This window comes from Amphiura filiformis, chromosome 12, assembly GCF_039555335.1.
Source record: "Amphiura filiformis chromosome 12, Afil_fr2py, whole genome shotgun sequence".
Lineage (NCBI taxonomy): Eukaryota > Metazoa > Echinodermata > Ophiuroidea > Amphilepidida > Amphiuridae > Amphiura > Amphiura filiformis.
Window position 1 is genome coordinate 45,336,592 of NC_092639.1, and position 14,690 is coordinate 45,351,281.

The 14,690-nt window shown below is 39.0% G+C and overlaps 1 protein-coding gene across 2 annotated transcripts in view; it reads left to right on the top strand.

Moving 5' to 3' along the window:
* LOC140166276 (L-rhamnose-binding lectin SML-like) overlaps positions 1-11,023 on the top strand; it is a 60,436-nt gene extending 49,413 nt beyond the window's left edge. The window contains exons 5-7 of one of the 2 annotated variants that reach the window (XR_011860841.1): positions 8,219-8,511; positions 9,159-9,452; positions 10,099-10,225. Coding sequence is in view for 1 of the 2 variants with exons in the window: in XM_072189686.1 (XP_072045787.1) it covers positions 8,219-8,472 (254 nt within the window). In the remaining variant the exon portion in view is untranslated. Of the gene's footprint in view, positions 1-8,218; positions 8,512-9,158; positions 9,453-10,098; positions 10,226-10,889 lie in introns of those variants that run through there. The other variant, XM_072189686.1, reaches the window with a different exon arrangement.
* Positions 11,024-14,690: the final 3,667 nt, after the last annotated feature.

A 14,690-nucleotide genomic window follows, 5' to 3' on the forward strand; every position in this document is an offset into this window, starting at 1 on the left:
AAGTGTGACGTAATAATCGGGTCATAGACCTTTGGCAGCTGGTAGCGCCCTCCGTCCTTGTTCAGAGATGGTTGGTTGGCCCTGATGTATGGCTTCCTTAACTCCCCTCTCGAACCAGCGGGGCTCCCTATCCCAAATTCGGACTTTGTCCAAGTCAACGTGGTGGCTCGGTGACTCAATATGGATGTGGTTGGAAACCTCGAACGAAGTGGTGCTTGGACGTCTGTGTTCTAAAAATCTGGTTTTAAGAGAACGTTCAGTCTCACCGATGTATGATTCTTGGCAGGTTCCTCTTGTTCATTCATTCATTTATTCATAAAAGGTTTATTCATAAATTGTCATCACAGTATAAAAAACCGAATTGCAACAATTTTACATACAAATTCAACAACATCGAAATAATAATATGAGAAATATCAAAATGAGCATTGACCAGCAAATATGCCCCATACATGCATACCAACACTAACACACATCCCAAGCACACCCCCACACACCCTATCCGCACACTCACACCCATGCACCCACCGCACGTCTCACAGCATACGCCCTCAGCAACACCCCCTCAAACTCACACACATCATACAAGATGCACACCTTACACTCCCACACTCACCCCACAACCCCACACGCACCCCAACACTTAAAACCAATCCAATTTTAAAAATAGATTCATGCAACTACATAAAAAAGACATAGAATAGGAATATTGCACTCTGTATAATAATATATTAAATATAAACAGTATGAATGTAAAAAGCAATTTAAGAACACTCCTAAAAATCAGGCAAGCCAATGTCTCAAAACTTAATTGCACGAACAGAAGACTTATGGCACCTTTTTGTTCCATAAATCAGTCATATACAAGATTGGACTCTTTCTACAACGATCAGTTCTGCACCTAGGGAGGGTCAATTTGTTGGAATTCCTCAGATTCCTTAGATGAACATTGCCTCGAGAAGGTGAGACCCAACTACTGAATTGTTCAGAGTTCACGAGTGACTTAAAGAAATTCAAACATAATTGCTCTCTTCTTACACTTAATGTATTGATTCCACACATCTCAAGAGCTTCGTTGTAAGTTGTGTACTGCTTCCCCATGATGATCTTGCACGCTCTTCTTTGAACTCTTTCCAAATCGGCACTTTGCGCAACCGTGAGACCAGGGTGCCAAACGGGGGCAGCATATTCTGCCAGCGGTCTTACAAAGCCAGAGAAAATAGTGACAAGATCATCACGGGGTAAGTTGAAGTGTTTCAATAACTTGAGCTTATAAAGTCTACCATTAGCCTTCTTAAGCATATCAGACACTTGAATGTCCCATTTCAGATTGGAACTGATTTTGACGCCAAGAATTTTGGCTGACTCAACAACTTGAAGGGGAACATTAGAAATGGTAAGAGGAGCCTCATCAAGGGGCTTCCTCATGAAAGACACTTTTTTGGGTTTAATTGCATGTTATTATTAACAGCCCATTGCTCAAAATTGTCAAGATGTTCCTGCAGCACGGAAGTTTGAGCACGCGATCTAGGTTCTATAATTGATAGGTCATCAACGTATTTCAACGTTACCAATGGGGTATCAATAAACTGAGTGGGCCAATGCGAGTACCCTGAGGCACGCCACCATTCAGCTTTTTCCAGTCACTAGTTTGACCGCGATAGCGTACACATTGTTCCCTACCATCTAAAAAGCTGGCAATCCAGGTAACAACAGATGGGCGCACGCCTAGGGTGATTAACTTGTTCATGAGGATGTTGTGGTCTACTAGGTCAAATGCTTTACTGAAGTCTGTAATAGCAACGGTGCTTGTGTGCCCAGGTTTGTCTGCGTTCACATGCAAAATATGTAAAAGCTTGACCAAGTAGTGAGTGGTGGAGACACCCTTGCGATTTCCATACTGGTTTGGATCAATGCCGCTCTCCATGTCTTCCAACAGCCAATTTGCCATAAAGCCTTCAGCCACTTTCGCGAAGTGATCTGTGAGGGACACATGTCTTAGTTTGTCCCACACCGCAGGTTTTGATTTGGGGATGGGTACCACCACTGCTCTCTTCCACTGAGGTGGGCAAACCCCTTCTTTATAAGATTGATTGAGAATGTCTGCTAAGGGTTTGCTAAGTTCATACGCGAAGTCTCTGACCATCCTTGTGGTCTGCCCCTGGCATACACCTGACCAGTGGCAACTTTCTGTCCTTTAGATGTAATACTGTCCCTGTTGTGGTTGGATTTCGCGCTCTTGAGTTTGTTGACTTAGTGAGAGCTTGCGTTATGTGCTGTTTTTCTTCCACCACAGCTTGGGGTTTGGTGATCACAGACTCCGCACGGTGAAACAAGGTCTGGATTACCCCGAACTTATGTTCTAAAGGGTGGTTAGAGGAGAAATGCAGATATTGGTCTGTGTGGGTTGGCTTGCGATATATTTTTATTTCTAGACTGCCGTCAGCATGAATTACAGTGGAAGTGTCCAGGAACGCTAATGATCTATCCTCCTAGCTCCTCCTCTACTTCAGTGGTGAATTTGATGTCTGGGTCTAATTAGTTAAGATGGTCTGTAAATTCCTCAGCGTACTCCTTCTTGAGTTTCGTGTGCGTGTCGTCGACGTAGTGATACCACCACAACGGGGGTGGGGTGCTATTCTAATGGCTATTGCTCTAAGTGTTCCATGTATAAGTTACACACAATCGGTGAAACCGGCGAGCCCATAGCTGCTCCATGAATGTGCTGGTAATATGTGCCATTATAAACAAAATACGTGCAGTGAAGGCACACTACACGGGCCGCAGACAATTGAGTTCTTTCTTTCAAAGTCTGATGGCTTTCAAGTCTGGACTGTATAATTGGAAGTACTTTTTCCACAGGCACAGATGTAAATAGTGCGGTTACGTCGTATGACCGAAGTTCTTCATCATCGTCTACACGTTCACTTAGTTTAGTTTAGTTTAATACCTTTATTGCACAAAATATCAAAATGCGGTGTGTGGTGCAAAAGGGCAACCCCGAACAGGCACGCAGGCCCACTGGATGGGGGCCCTTATACACACACCAAAATAAAAGAACTAAAATTACACAGTACTTTAATGATAAACATATTTAAAAAACACTATAAAATACATTTTCTTATAGGTTGCTGTGTCACTAAGGAGATTTTCACATTTTTGTTGATAATCTGAAGTATCCAAAACAACAACAATTCTGCCTTTATCGGCAGGCAAAATCCGGATATCCTGATCTTTCTTTAATTGATTAAGAGCTTTATGCTCATCTGCATTCAAATTGGAATCAAATTTCTTTGGCCGACTCAACAAACCAACTACTTTTGATCTAAGTTCACTAGCATCCCGTTCGGGTGACGTACGGCACGCCGATTCAGTGCTGGTAATGATATCAACAACGGTAACCTCTGTTGGTGCAACTGAGTAATTCAAACCTTTAACCAACACAGATCAAGAGTTAAAATCTTTCTATATATGGATTACCAATACAGATGAACTTTCATGCTAATAGCCTAGTATTATATTCAAACTATTAAAACGCTGCAAAGATGGTAAAACAAAATTTAAGAACATTTTGTTTTTGAGGATAGGTAGATCCAATATTTTGAGTAGTGGATGCCAGCTTCGATAATAACGGACATCGGGCAGCATAGTTTACTCATATTCATCAATGATTTATCAGACTGTGTCAGTAGTGGTACTAATACCGTTACCAATACCAGACATTTTGCTGACGATGCTTTTGTTTACCATGAAATAAGAACGATTTCCATGCCCTAATTTTCTGCTTAAACTTTCTGTGTCCACCAAGACCCACCCACCCATGCAGTCCAATTCACATCCAATTTGTGACCAGTAATTGCAGAAGAACCATGGGTGTCATCAGTGGCGTAACTAGCGGGGGGCAGGGGGGGGGGGCAACATGCCCCGGACGCCACCCTTAAATTGACCAATTCAGCATCGATTCTTCGCCCCTCCAAGCGATGAAAGTCAAAATGTCAGCACAAAATCAATTGAAAGAACATTTTAAGACCGATCTTCATCTCAGAAGCCCCTATTTTGCCCCCAAACCCAATTCACAGTTACCAAAGTTCCATACGCCGCATACCCCACCATAATTTCAAAAATGAGTGTGCCCCCACCACCAACCCCCCCCCACGCACACACACAAAAAACCCACCCACCCCCACGAACAGCAATCTTAAGAACAACAGCAGTTCAAATACTTGCCAAACTAATTCTGGTAGTATTTTATATAACCAACCCCATAACCCCCACCCCCACCACCACCACCACCACCACCACCCCAGAAGGCAAGAAAGAAGATTGGTCACTTGGAGCACTAAGATATATAATTTTGTTTGTTTGTCCTTATTAATCTCCAGAGAGTCAAGCGTATCGTTATCTCGGATGTTACGTCGATAAATCAGACAGAGCTTTACCCGACCATCGATCCGACTCGACATCTCTTACAATCGCTTCGTGCATTTCACATTGTCAATCTAAAGGATCGCGATACGCCGGTGTGCAATACAGTCAGGAATGTTTCTGTGGTAGCGATAGTGCTTCTTTTGATAAATACGGACTAGCTCCGGAATCAGATTGCAATAAGGCTTGTTCTGGGGATGCATCGCAAATGTGCGGTGGAACTTGGCGAATGTCTGTGTTTGATTTACAAGGTTAGTAAGCGCTATATTTCAGTTGATTATGGTTTTAAAATGTTTGCATTAAAAAAAAAAATTATTCACAATGTTCAACTCGGGTAGTACTTGTTTAGGTAGGCTTTTTGTATCTTTTAAAGCGTGTGAAAGTTTGCCTGCGTTATATATTAATGGCAATTTCAGTTCAAAACCAACACTGTGAACTTTCCTTCTGGTCAAAATTTAGTTCACTTTTTTAAAACTTCAAAGCAAAAACAAAATATGTTGCAAGGATGATTTTGAAGTTAGGAATAATTATCCATCCAAAGGAGCACATTCCTCCCGTTAGGGTTAGGCTATATTATTGGGGTTAGAATTAAGAGTAGGTAGGATAGGAATTGAGTTAGGATTAGGGTTTCCATGTTAAGGGTATGTTAGGGTTGGGATTAAGGTTAGGTTAGGGTTAGGATTAGGGTTAGAATTAGGGGTAGGGTTAGGATAAGGGTTAGTGTTAAGGCCCAGGTGTAGGGTTAGGGTATGGGAGGACTGGAGATCTGCACTTACCTCGGACAAAATAAAGTTTGTTTTTTAACAACAATTTTTGTCATTACCATGTGCGGTGGATGGGTATGTGGGTGTTGGTGTGTGTGTATGTATGTTAATATGGCTATGGGAGTTTAATCCTGTGAAGAATGTTGTTTCTTTCTAGTACAATGACAAATTAGCACATGCCCAGGCCTATGCATACCAATGTATTATATAGCTACATATGACAAAGTTCTGACTTTATTAAAAATTTTGGTAGTTTTGACTTTTCATTTCAACATTGTAGCCATTTTAAATTATCGCAGTTTTTAAATACCAACTTCCTACGTACAAAATGACGTTTAATTGACTCGCGCCATTACGTGTTAGGTAAAGCCATGAAATTCTACATATTTAAAAAAATAAACTCATTATGAAGCTATAATTTAGGCTATCACTACTTGTTGATCTTATAAGATACAAGAGACAAGATATAAGATAATTTATTTCCCATAATTCACAACAAGTCACATAATAATCAAATATAAATATAAGTATAAATTTTAAGAAACAAATAAACAAGGGCAATACATGATGCAGTCATGTTTACAGTAGAATTCAACTCGACCTTTGCAGGACTTAAACCCCATTAAAAGCTATTAAACCAAGATAACACTCATTGAAAACAGCTCAACTGATTAAATCATATCTTCTCTGGTTAAATACACACAACATATGTGTCTGCTTTACACGTACAATGGAGCAATGAGCTAGGATTATACTTTCAGTTGGGTGAACGATTATAAAGCGAGCGCTAGAGAACAATTGTGTGTGGTCTTTGTTTACGAAATGAGACAATACGTGCTTATTGTTAACCAGCGTTCTTGAAAATGAGAAACGGTTTGGAAATAATTTCTTCATATTTTTTGGTGTTATCTGTCGTTTACATATCCTTCCTAAAACAACAAAGTACGCATATTTCCAAACATCTAAATTAGCTAAAAATTTAGGACATGTATGATGTTACAAAACTATATTGTCTAGAATTTTAGAAGAGTACTTTTAATATTGGCCGGTTATTTTTCACACAGCGACGTTAACTAGGCAATGTACTATTTCCTATAACATTAACTAAAACACCAAAGTACGCATATTTCCAAAAATCTAAATTAGCTAAAAATTTAGGACATGTTACAAAACTATATTTTCTAGAACTTTAGAAGAGTACTTTTAATATTGGCCGGTTAATTTTCACACAGCGACGTTAACTAGGCATATCCCCATACTTTTAACGTATGCTATTTGTAGAGGTCACGCGTCAATGGGAAAGAGCACTGTGTATTGTGTATAGGAAAACGGACAGTAACTGCAGTATGATCAAACAACAACGAATTATGGAGGGGATGACCAGAAGGCCAGTAAGGCCAGAGGGAGTCACCCCCTTTAACAAAGACATGTTACCATCTAAGAAATAATAATAATTTAAAAAAAACCAAAAAAAAACCCGAGACAAACATCTTATCAATGATGTGGCTAATATGCATCTGTCAATTTCCAGGTGTTGGAAATGGCAACTCTCGGCTTATTCCCTGACCGACGGGGCAGTGTTTGTGTGTAAAATTCCGGCCAATAGTCCCAAACCCAGCTACCCAGGCAATTGAAAAGGTCCGGCACGTGGCCGGCCCTACAGTGACAAGATTGTGTCAATGTTCGTCTGCTCCACTATTCACGGATACCCAGATGCTGGAGTGGGCCAGGTTTTCAATTGACAAATGCATTATCACAAGCCTTAATTTGCACTGCATGAAATATAAGATTAACTTCTGAACCTATAGGTCTATACAACCTACCCCTCCCCCGATACAATCACGATTACTCACATCATTAGTAGCTAATCAGAAGCTAGCTAGTCCACGGTGCCGAATAAGGGCGCAGATCACCAAATCAGCTCTCCATTGAAAAGGCGGTAAAATAAACATTTCACACAGGACCTATTTTTTTTATGTAAAACCGTTGTTATTTTTTTTTCTTTCGGGTCCATTCAAGTGATTAACGTGTTGCATTCTTTCGTTGTAATTAGAACATGCCAATCTCATTATGCTCATATAAAACGAAATTCCAAAGGACACCAAATTGCTTCAAGTTGTCGTATAGTTTTTACCAGAACTCATCACCATCGCACTTTTGGCGCATTGATTGGTGTAATACGCCCATATGCTAAGTAAAGATTTCTTCCAAGTGTACCACGTTATAATAATGATAATAATATATAAACAAAACTTTTTAGACAGTGACAAGTCTGTCTTAAAACATCGTATCTGTATGGATAAGGATTTGGAAATTCAAAATCATATTTGCCACACAATGTGAATTGTTTTTTGAATTTTTCAAGAAAACTGGACTTAATTTTGTCCAGTTTGAAAGTACACAGTGTTATGTGCTCTTATTGTCACTGAGACTGTCAATTGACTACTTATGGGAACAGTGTGTGGGCATTAATTAAAAGCACGCCGTGGTTTAAGTACACCAATTGCCACGCTACACTCAAGGAAGACAAGGGTGGTAACGCCTTCCTTTTCATAGGCCACACGATGTAGTCATGGACCTTAAGGAGGGCAGTCTTAGTATTATTGTGAAACCGTGATTATTTACCCATCCACAACTCAGTTCCCTTGGAATCTGCACGCTTTGTTTTAACATCATTTGAGAAGAACCTTTTTTTCTCAAATTGTACATTTAGGTAGGGTTATGAACCCAAAATATCGCAACCTGACGCACATTTACTCCTTTTATGGGTTCTCTTTTACGATGCATAAATAGGCCTTTATTCTGATCATTATTTAAGATTATGCAAAAATTGTATATTTCGCACTTTTACGAACTAGAAATTATCAAAATCTTTTCTAAAAGACATCCCCATTTGTGGACGTCGCATATTATAGTTTTGTAAGGCAAGTCGCATATCCACATCACTTCCAAATTTGACCACCCTACTCGGCCAAACTCCACTACTCCTCAAGATGCTTATTTTCTCCGTTTATTGTTTCTCTTTTTAGATGCTGAAATAGACGATGACAGTTATGTCTGTGAACATGAAACCTTTCAACTTAAATGTGCAGTTGGTCAAACGATCTCTGTTTCATCCGCGTTATATGGCCGTCAAACACCCAATGTGTGTTCAACAAATGGGCCCATTGAAACAAATAACTGTGCCGCTGTTGATTCACTGACACGTGTTCAAGAACAATGTGAGGGCAAGAAACATGTGACATCCAGGCAAGCAATGGTGTATTTGGTGATCCATGTGTAGGAACTTTCAAATATCTGCAGATAGAATATTCGTGTGAAGGTAAGGCAACTAATTTGGAGCTTCTTCTTATGAAATAATTACGTGTTAGATAAAGCCATGACATTCTGCTTATTTAGAAGATAAACTCATTATGCAGTTAAAATTTATATTAGGCTATCACTACTTGTCCATCTTATCAATGATGTGGCTAATATGCAGCTGTCAATTTCAGGTGTTGGAAATGGCAACTCTCGACCTTAAGGAGGGCAGTCTTAGTATTATTGTGAAACCGTGATTATTTGCCCATCCACAACTCAGTTCCCTTGGAATCTGCACGCTTTGTTTTAACATCATTTGAGAACAACCTTTTTTTCTCAAATTGTACATTTAGGTAGGGTTATGAACCCAAAATATCGCAACCTGACGCACATTTACTCCTTTTATGGTTTCTCTTTTAAGATGCATAAATAGACCTTTATTCTGATCATTATTTAAGATTATGCAAAAATTGTATATTTCGCACTTTTACGAACTAGAAATTATCAAAATCTTTTCTAAAAGACATCCCCATTTGTGGACGGAGCATATTATAGTTTTGTAAGGCAAGTCGCACATCCACATCACTTCCAAATTTGACCACCCTTCCCGGCCAAACTCCACTACTCCTCAAGATGCTTATTTTCTCCGTTTATTGTTTCTCTTTTTAGATGCTGAAATAGACGATGACAGTTATGTCTGTGAACATGAAACCTTTCAACTTAAATGTGCAGTTGGTCAAACGATCTCTGTTTCATCCGCGTTATATGGCCGTCAAACACCCAATGTGTGTACAACAAATGGGCCCATTGAAACAAATAACTGTGCCGCTGTTGATTCACTGACACGTGTTCAAGAACAATGTGAGGGGCAAGAAACATGTGACATCCAGGCAAGCAATGGTGTATTTGGTGATCCATGTGTAGGAACTTTCAAATATCTGGAGATAGAGTATTCGTGTGAAGGTAAGACAACTAATTTGGAGCTTCTTCTTATGAAATAATTACGTGTTAGATAAAGCCATGACATTCTGCTTATTTAGAAGATAAACTTATATGCAGTTAAAATTTATATTAGGCTATCACTACTTGTCCATCTTATCAATGATGTGGCTAATATGCAGCTGTCAATTTCCAGGTGTTGGAAATGGCAACTCTCGACCTTAAGGAGGGCAGTCTTAGTATTATTGTGAAACCGTGATTATTTGCCCATCCACAACTCAGTTCCCTTGGAATCTGCACGCTTTGTTTTAACATCATTTGAGAAGAACCTTTTTTTTCAAATTGTACATTTAGGTAGGGTTATGAACCCAAAATATCGCAACCTGACGCACATTTACTCCTTTTATGGTTTCTCTTTTAAGATGCATAAATAGGCCTTTATTCTGATCATTATTTAAGATTATGCAAAAATTGTATATTTCGCACTTTTACGAACTAGAAATTATCAAAATCTTTTCTAAAAGACATCCCCATTTGTGGACGGAGCATATTATAGTTTTGTAAGGCAAGTCGCACATCCACATCACTTCCAAATTTGACCACCCTTCCCGGCCAAACTCCACTACTCCTCAAGATGCTTATTTTCTCCGTTTATTGTTTCTCTTTTTAGATGCTGAAATAGACGATGACAGTTATGTCTGTGAACATGAAACCTTTCAACTTAAATGTGCCGCTGGTCAAACGATCTCTGTTTCATCCGTGTTATATGGCCGTCAAACACCCAATGTGTGTACAAATGGGCCCATCCTTGAAACAAGTAACTGTGCCGCTGTTGATTCACTGACACGTGTTCAAGAACAATGTGAGGGGCAAGAAACATGTGACATCCAGGCAAGCAATGGTGTATTTGGTGATCCATGTGTAGGAACTTTCAAATATCTGGAGATAGAGTATTCGTGTGAAGGTAAGACAACTAATTTGGAGCTTCTTCTTATGAAATAATGTTTCCTATATTACGGTGGCAATCATTTCAATGGATTGAATAGATCAGTGTATTTCAAATATATGTTTTAATGTCTAAACGATATGTCTCCACAGTACCTTATCAATTGGTTTCATTATGTCCACGCGTGCACGAAAAGCATAATGTCAATACCAGAATAGCTACGACAAATTTATTAGCTTACCGTCTTGCACTAACATGAATAATGGTTATCACTGTGAATGGTTATTGTTGTGGTGGTGAGATTCTGCCTTGTGTTCTGCAACAGCATAGGGTTTGCGGCTAGCATGGCTAGGGGGGCAGTTAAATTGTGCTCCTTCGGTATATCTCCGAGTTGGATACCTGTCTGGCTGATATACGATTTTGTACTCTCACCGTAGGGAAACCCGTAAACCACATCTGACTTTTTTCTGTGTTAAAAGACACATATTTTTACTGGTCATTTTTACTCTTTTTAGATGCAGTAATAGATACACCAGAGTGCGATGCGACGTGTCCACAAGTGTGGACTTCTTACAATGGCGCGTGTTATCTATATAACGGGAAAAAGGTCAACTGGGCAACCGCTAAACGTGAATGCGCAAGTCTCGGCGCAGATCTAGTTAGCCATGTTGTCCGAGATGGCGATGAGCATAGGTTCCTTGGTGAATATATTGCGATGGCAAGCGGTGGGAAGGGTAAGAACAAGTTAATTACTGCGTGGATTGATCTCAATGATCAGGATCAGGAAGGCAACTTTGTTTGGCATGATGGTGAAGCACATGAGGGCGTTGTAGACCAGAAGAAGCAAAAGAAGAAGCGTGACTGCGTTGTCATTAAGAAAGGGGCTTTCTTACATGAAAAATGCGCAAGTAAGCGGGCTTTCTTGTGCAAGCAACCTCTAATCCAAATATGAGTAATTCGGCGTACACGTCGTCAAGGTTAGAGACAGAGTGGATGGGCTGTGTGGATGACTGATTGTCCTATCAAATCTCAGTATGAATATGCGAGTTCACAGTTAATCAATATCGGGACGGGATATTGTGACGTCATCCGTACAGTGCATTCAATCCACCTCTTACCCAAACGTCGTAGACATCTTAAAGTGCATGTTTTAAGTAGCAATAGCAATTAAATGATGGACATGTGTCCAAATTATAAAAGTAATATAAGAAAGTAAAGAATAGTTCAAACACTTAAAGCCGCAGGCATCTTCTCTAGACGCTTTTGTGGCAAGTATGATATTATTTTCTCCGATTGCATTTTGAGATTGGAATATGATATTGAAATGTTGCTTACTTTGAATATCAGAATCATGAGGAAGAAATGTAATATTATTATTGTTCGGAAAGACATATTATAAATACACAAGTAACTGAAGGTGATATAATCAAGATTATGCTTAAAGGCATACAAAACATCGAAACAATGTACATTGTAGGAATAGCTTTTACCAAACCCATACCCACCGCCCATTAAAGATTTTTTCCTTGTGCATTCAAAAGCTTAAAAAAGAATGGCCTGGGCTAATCATAAGTCCACCATTCCATATGGATTTTTAAACCAAACCACTATACTGTTCTATTTGGTACAACCCTTGGTGGCAAAGCGTATAACCACATAATAGGCAACTTGAAGACATGAGTTGAGAGTAAAGGACTATTCAATGTAATTTTATTAAGTATTTTGTTTCATATAATGATAAAAAAGGCAAAATGGACGATATGAAACACCATTCAATTCCATGTAGCTAAACGTGTCCGTACGTATACACTCAAAGATTGACTAAAATGTGACCATCCAGCACAACTGAGCCCTGAAGTCGCCAATCATCATTTTTGAGATATTCAACCAAAATATTCTGTGAAATTAGCTTTAAAATGATGTATATCATGTCTATAGTACTTGACATTTAAGTAATGAAAAATAAATAAAACCGTCAATAAATCCTTTGTTTCCTATTGTTTATTGTTAAGTTCAATGGAACATATCTCAATAGTGGCACTGGAGACATCGGGGCTCAGTTGTGGTGGATGGTCACAAATGTAACATTTTACCCTTATAAAGTTGTTTGCAGTTTAATCACTTGCAGGGTATGTTAACACACTTATTTTTATACAAGTCTGATATTTCATGCTTGTTTAGATTCTCTAATTTATTGAATAACTCATAAGTGCCTTTAAAGCAGAGGGACATAAAATGATAGATGCCTGCGCCTTTAAACAGTAGTATCATATTTTAGATTATAAGATAGAAAGAACGACGGAAAAGGTAAAGTACGAAAACAAACATTTGTGGGAGAGGAAGGAATTAGACCAGAATGACAAGTGTTTGAAAAGGATTGATTAAAAGTTGATTAAAAATAACGCAAAATGATAACATACGTGTCATTCTGTACTCTGTTATTGTATACACTCTTTCAACATAAAATTTCATTGTTTCAGAATAATATCACTATTTCAACATAAAACGTACTTCCTAAAAAGAAAAATGAAATCTGAATCGACCTTCGCAGTATAGACGAATCCAACTAACCAAGTGATGGTCAGAATTCATTCGGCCATAACTGGGTACCCAGCGCACCAAACGGGTGTTGCTTTGTAAAGTTTAATCATTCTTTTGTCTACCTGTAACTCGAGTGATGGAATGCAGTTTACCCCCTCCCCGCCAAGGTCGTATCATTTCACATTTCAGGTGGGATATACCCAGCGGGGACCTAAACAAGCTACAGGGTGTCCCAAAAAAAAGAGGCCCCCCATTGCGCCCTCTTTTTCGCCTATTTCTGAAAAGTTGATCAAATATATTTTGGTATGTAAAGAAACCTTTAATCGTTAGCTTTAATAAACCAAAACAATTATTTCAATCTTTTGAAGATATGACCTTTTAAAGACAAGTACCCGTTTTTCACTCTGTCCACGGATAGCAAATAGAGTGGTTGGGATGGGTCATGCTGTGGAGTGGCCTGCAAGATCACTAGACCTCACATCACTTGATTTCTTCATCTGTGTCAAAATCCAAGATCTTTGCAAACGTATTACTGCTATATTCGCAAGTATCCGGCGCACAAGGTTGGTACGCAACGCAGTTGATGCAATGAGGACTAGGTGTGAAACCTGTATTCGTCAAGGAGGCAACCAGGTAAAGGGCAGAGCAGCACAGTAAACTCAATTCAAAAGAACCAAAGACAAACTAAACAGCGCTTTTCAGGGCTACCCTTTATTCCAAAAAGAGAAATGACTTATGTTGTCAATAAAAAGAAAGCAAGAAACAATAAAGTAAGAAAATAAGAAACATATTAAAACAAAAAGGCATAAAATAACCGAGAAAAACATAAGTAATTGCAAGTATAGCAAAAGAAGTCCATCCCACATCAATTTCGCCCAAATTAACAAAATCAATAACCCATAAAGCCCACCGGTAAAGCCCATTCCCTAAAATAAAGTTGTTATTTTATAAACTTATCATCGAGGAATGTTTTATATTCATGCATGGTATATGCACTTTTCAATCTTTGAAGTAGCCAAACCTCCTGAGTGAAAAACAGACACATTTCTTTAAAAGGGCATATCTTCAAAAGTTATGAGCCGATTGAAATAATTGTTTCGGTTTATTAAAGCTAATGGGTAAAGGCTTCTTTACATACCAATATATACTTAATCAACTTTTCTGAAATAGGAGAAAAAGAGACGCAATGAGGGGCCTCCTTTTTGGGACACCCTGTATGTCTGTCATTGAGGCACATCAAAACATTTTGGTGGGTATGTTCCCCCGAAATTTTGAGGTGGTGAGTCTTTGGGAGCTGACGTCGTACCGCGAAAATGGGGTCTTTTGTAGCTGCGAACCGGGCTGCGAACAAGTAAAATGGGTACTTTTAGAGCTGCAAACAGTCAAAATCAAGGGTCTTTCTTGGCTTTTTGGTTGAAAATCGCCTGAAAAAAACTCCAGAAATATGAGGAATGAGCAATTTTTGGGCCTTTTAGAGCTGAAATTATCAAAATCATTTGGAGCTCTATTTTAGTTAAATAAAGGGTTCTTTCGAGCTGCGAAATCCAAAAGAGGTTTTTTCCGGGGAGCCTTCCCGTATGATCATTTGTGTTAAGTGCCCCCCGGGTAAATAATATGATCCATTTTGCTTGTAAGAAAGCATTAATAAAAAAGCTGCAGTCAGGTGTAAAAATTTGGGTGCCACATACGCACATTATAGAGACAAGATCATGTCTTTTTTCTCGTGTTTTGTCTCATTTCGATTGTTTAATTACCAATCATATGTTCATTAGATT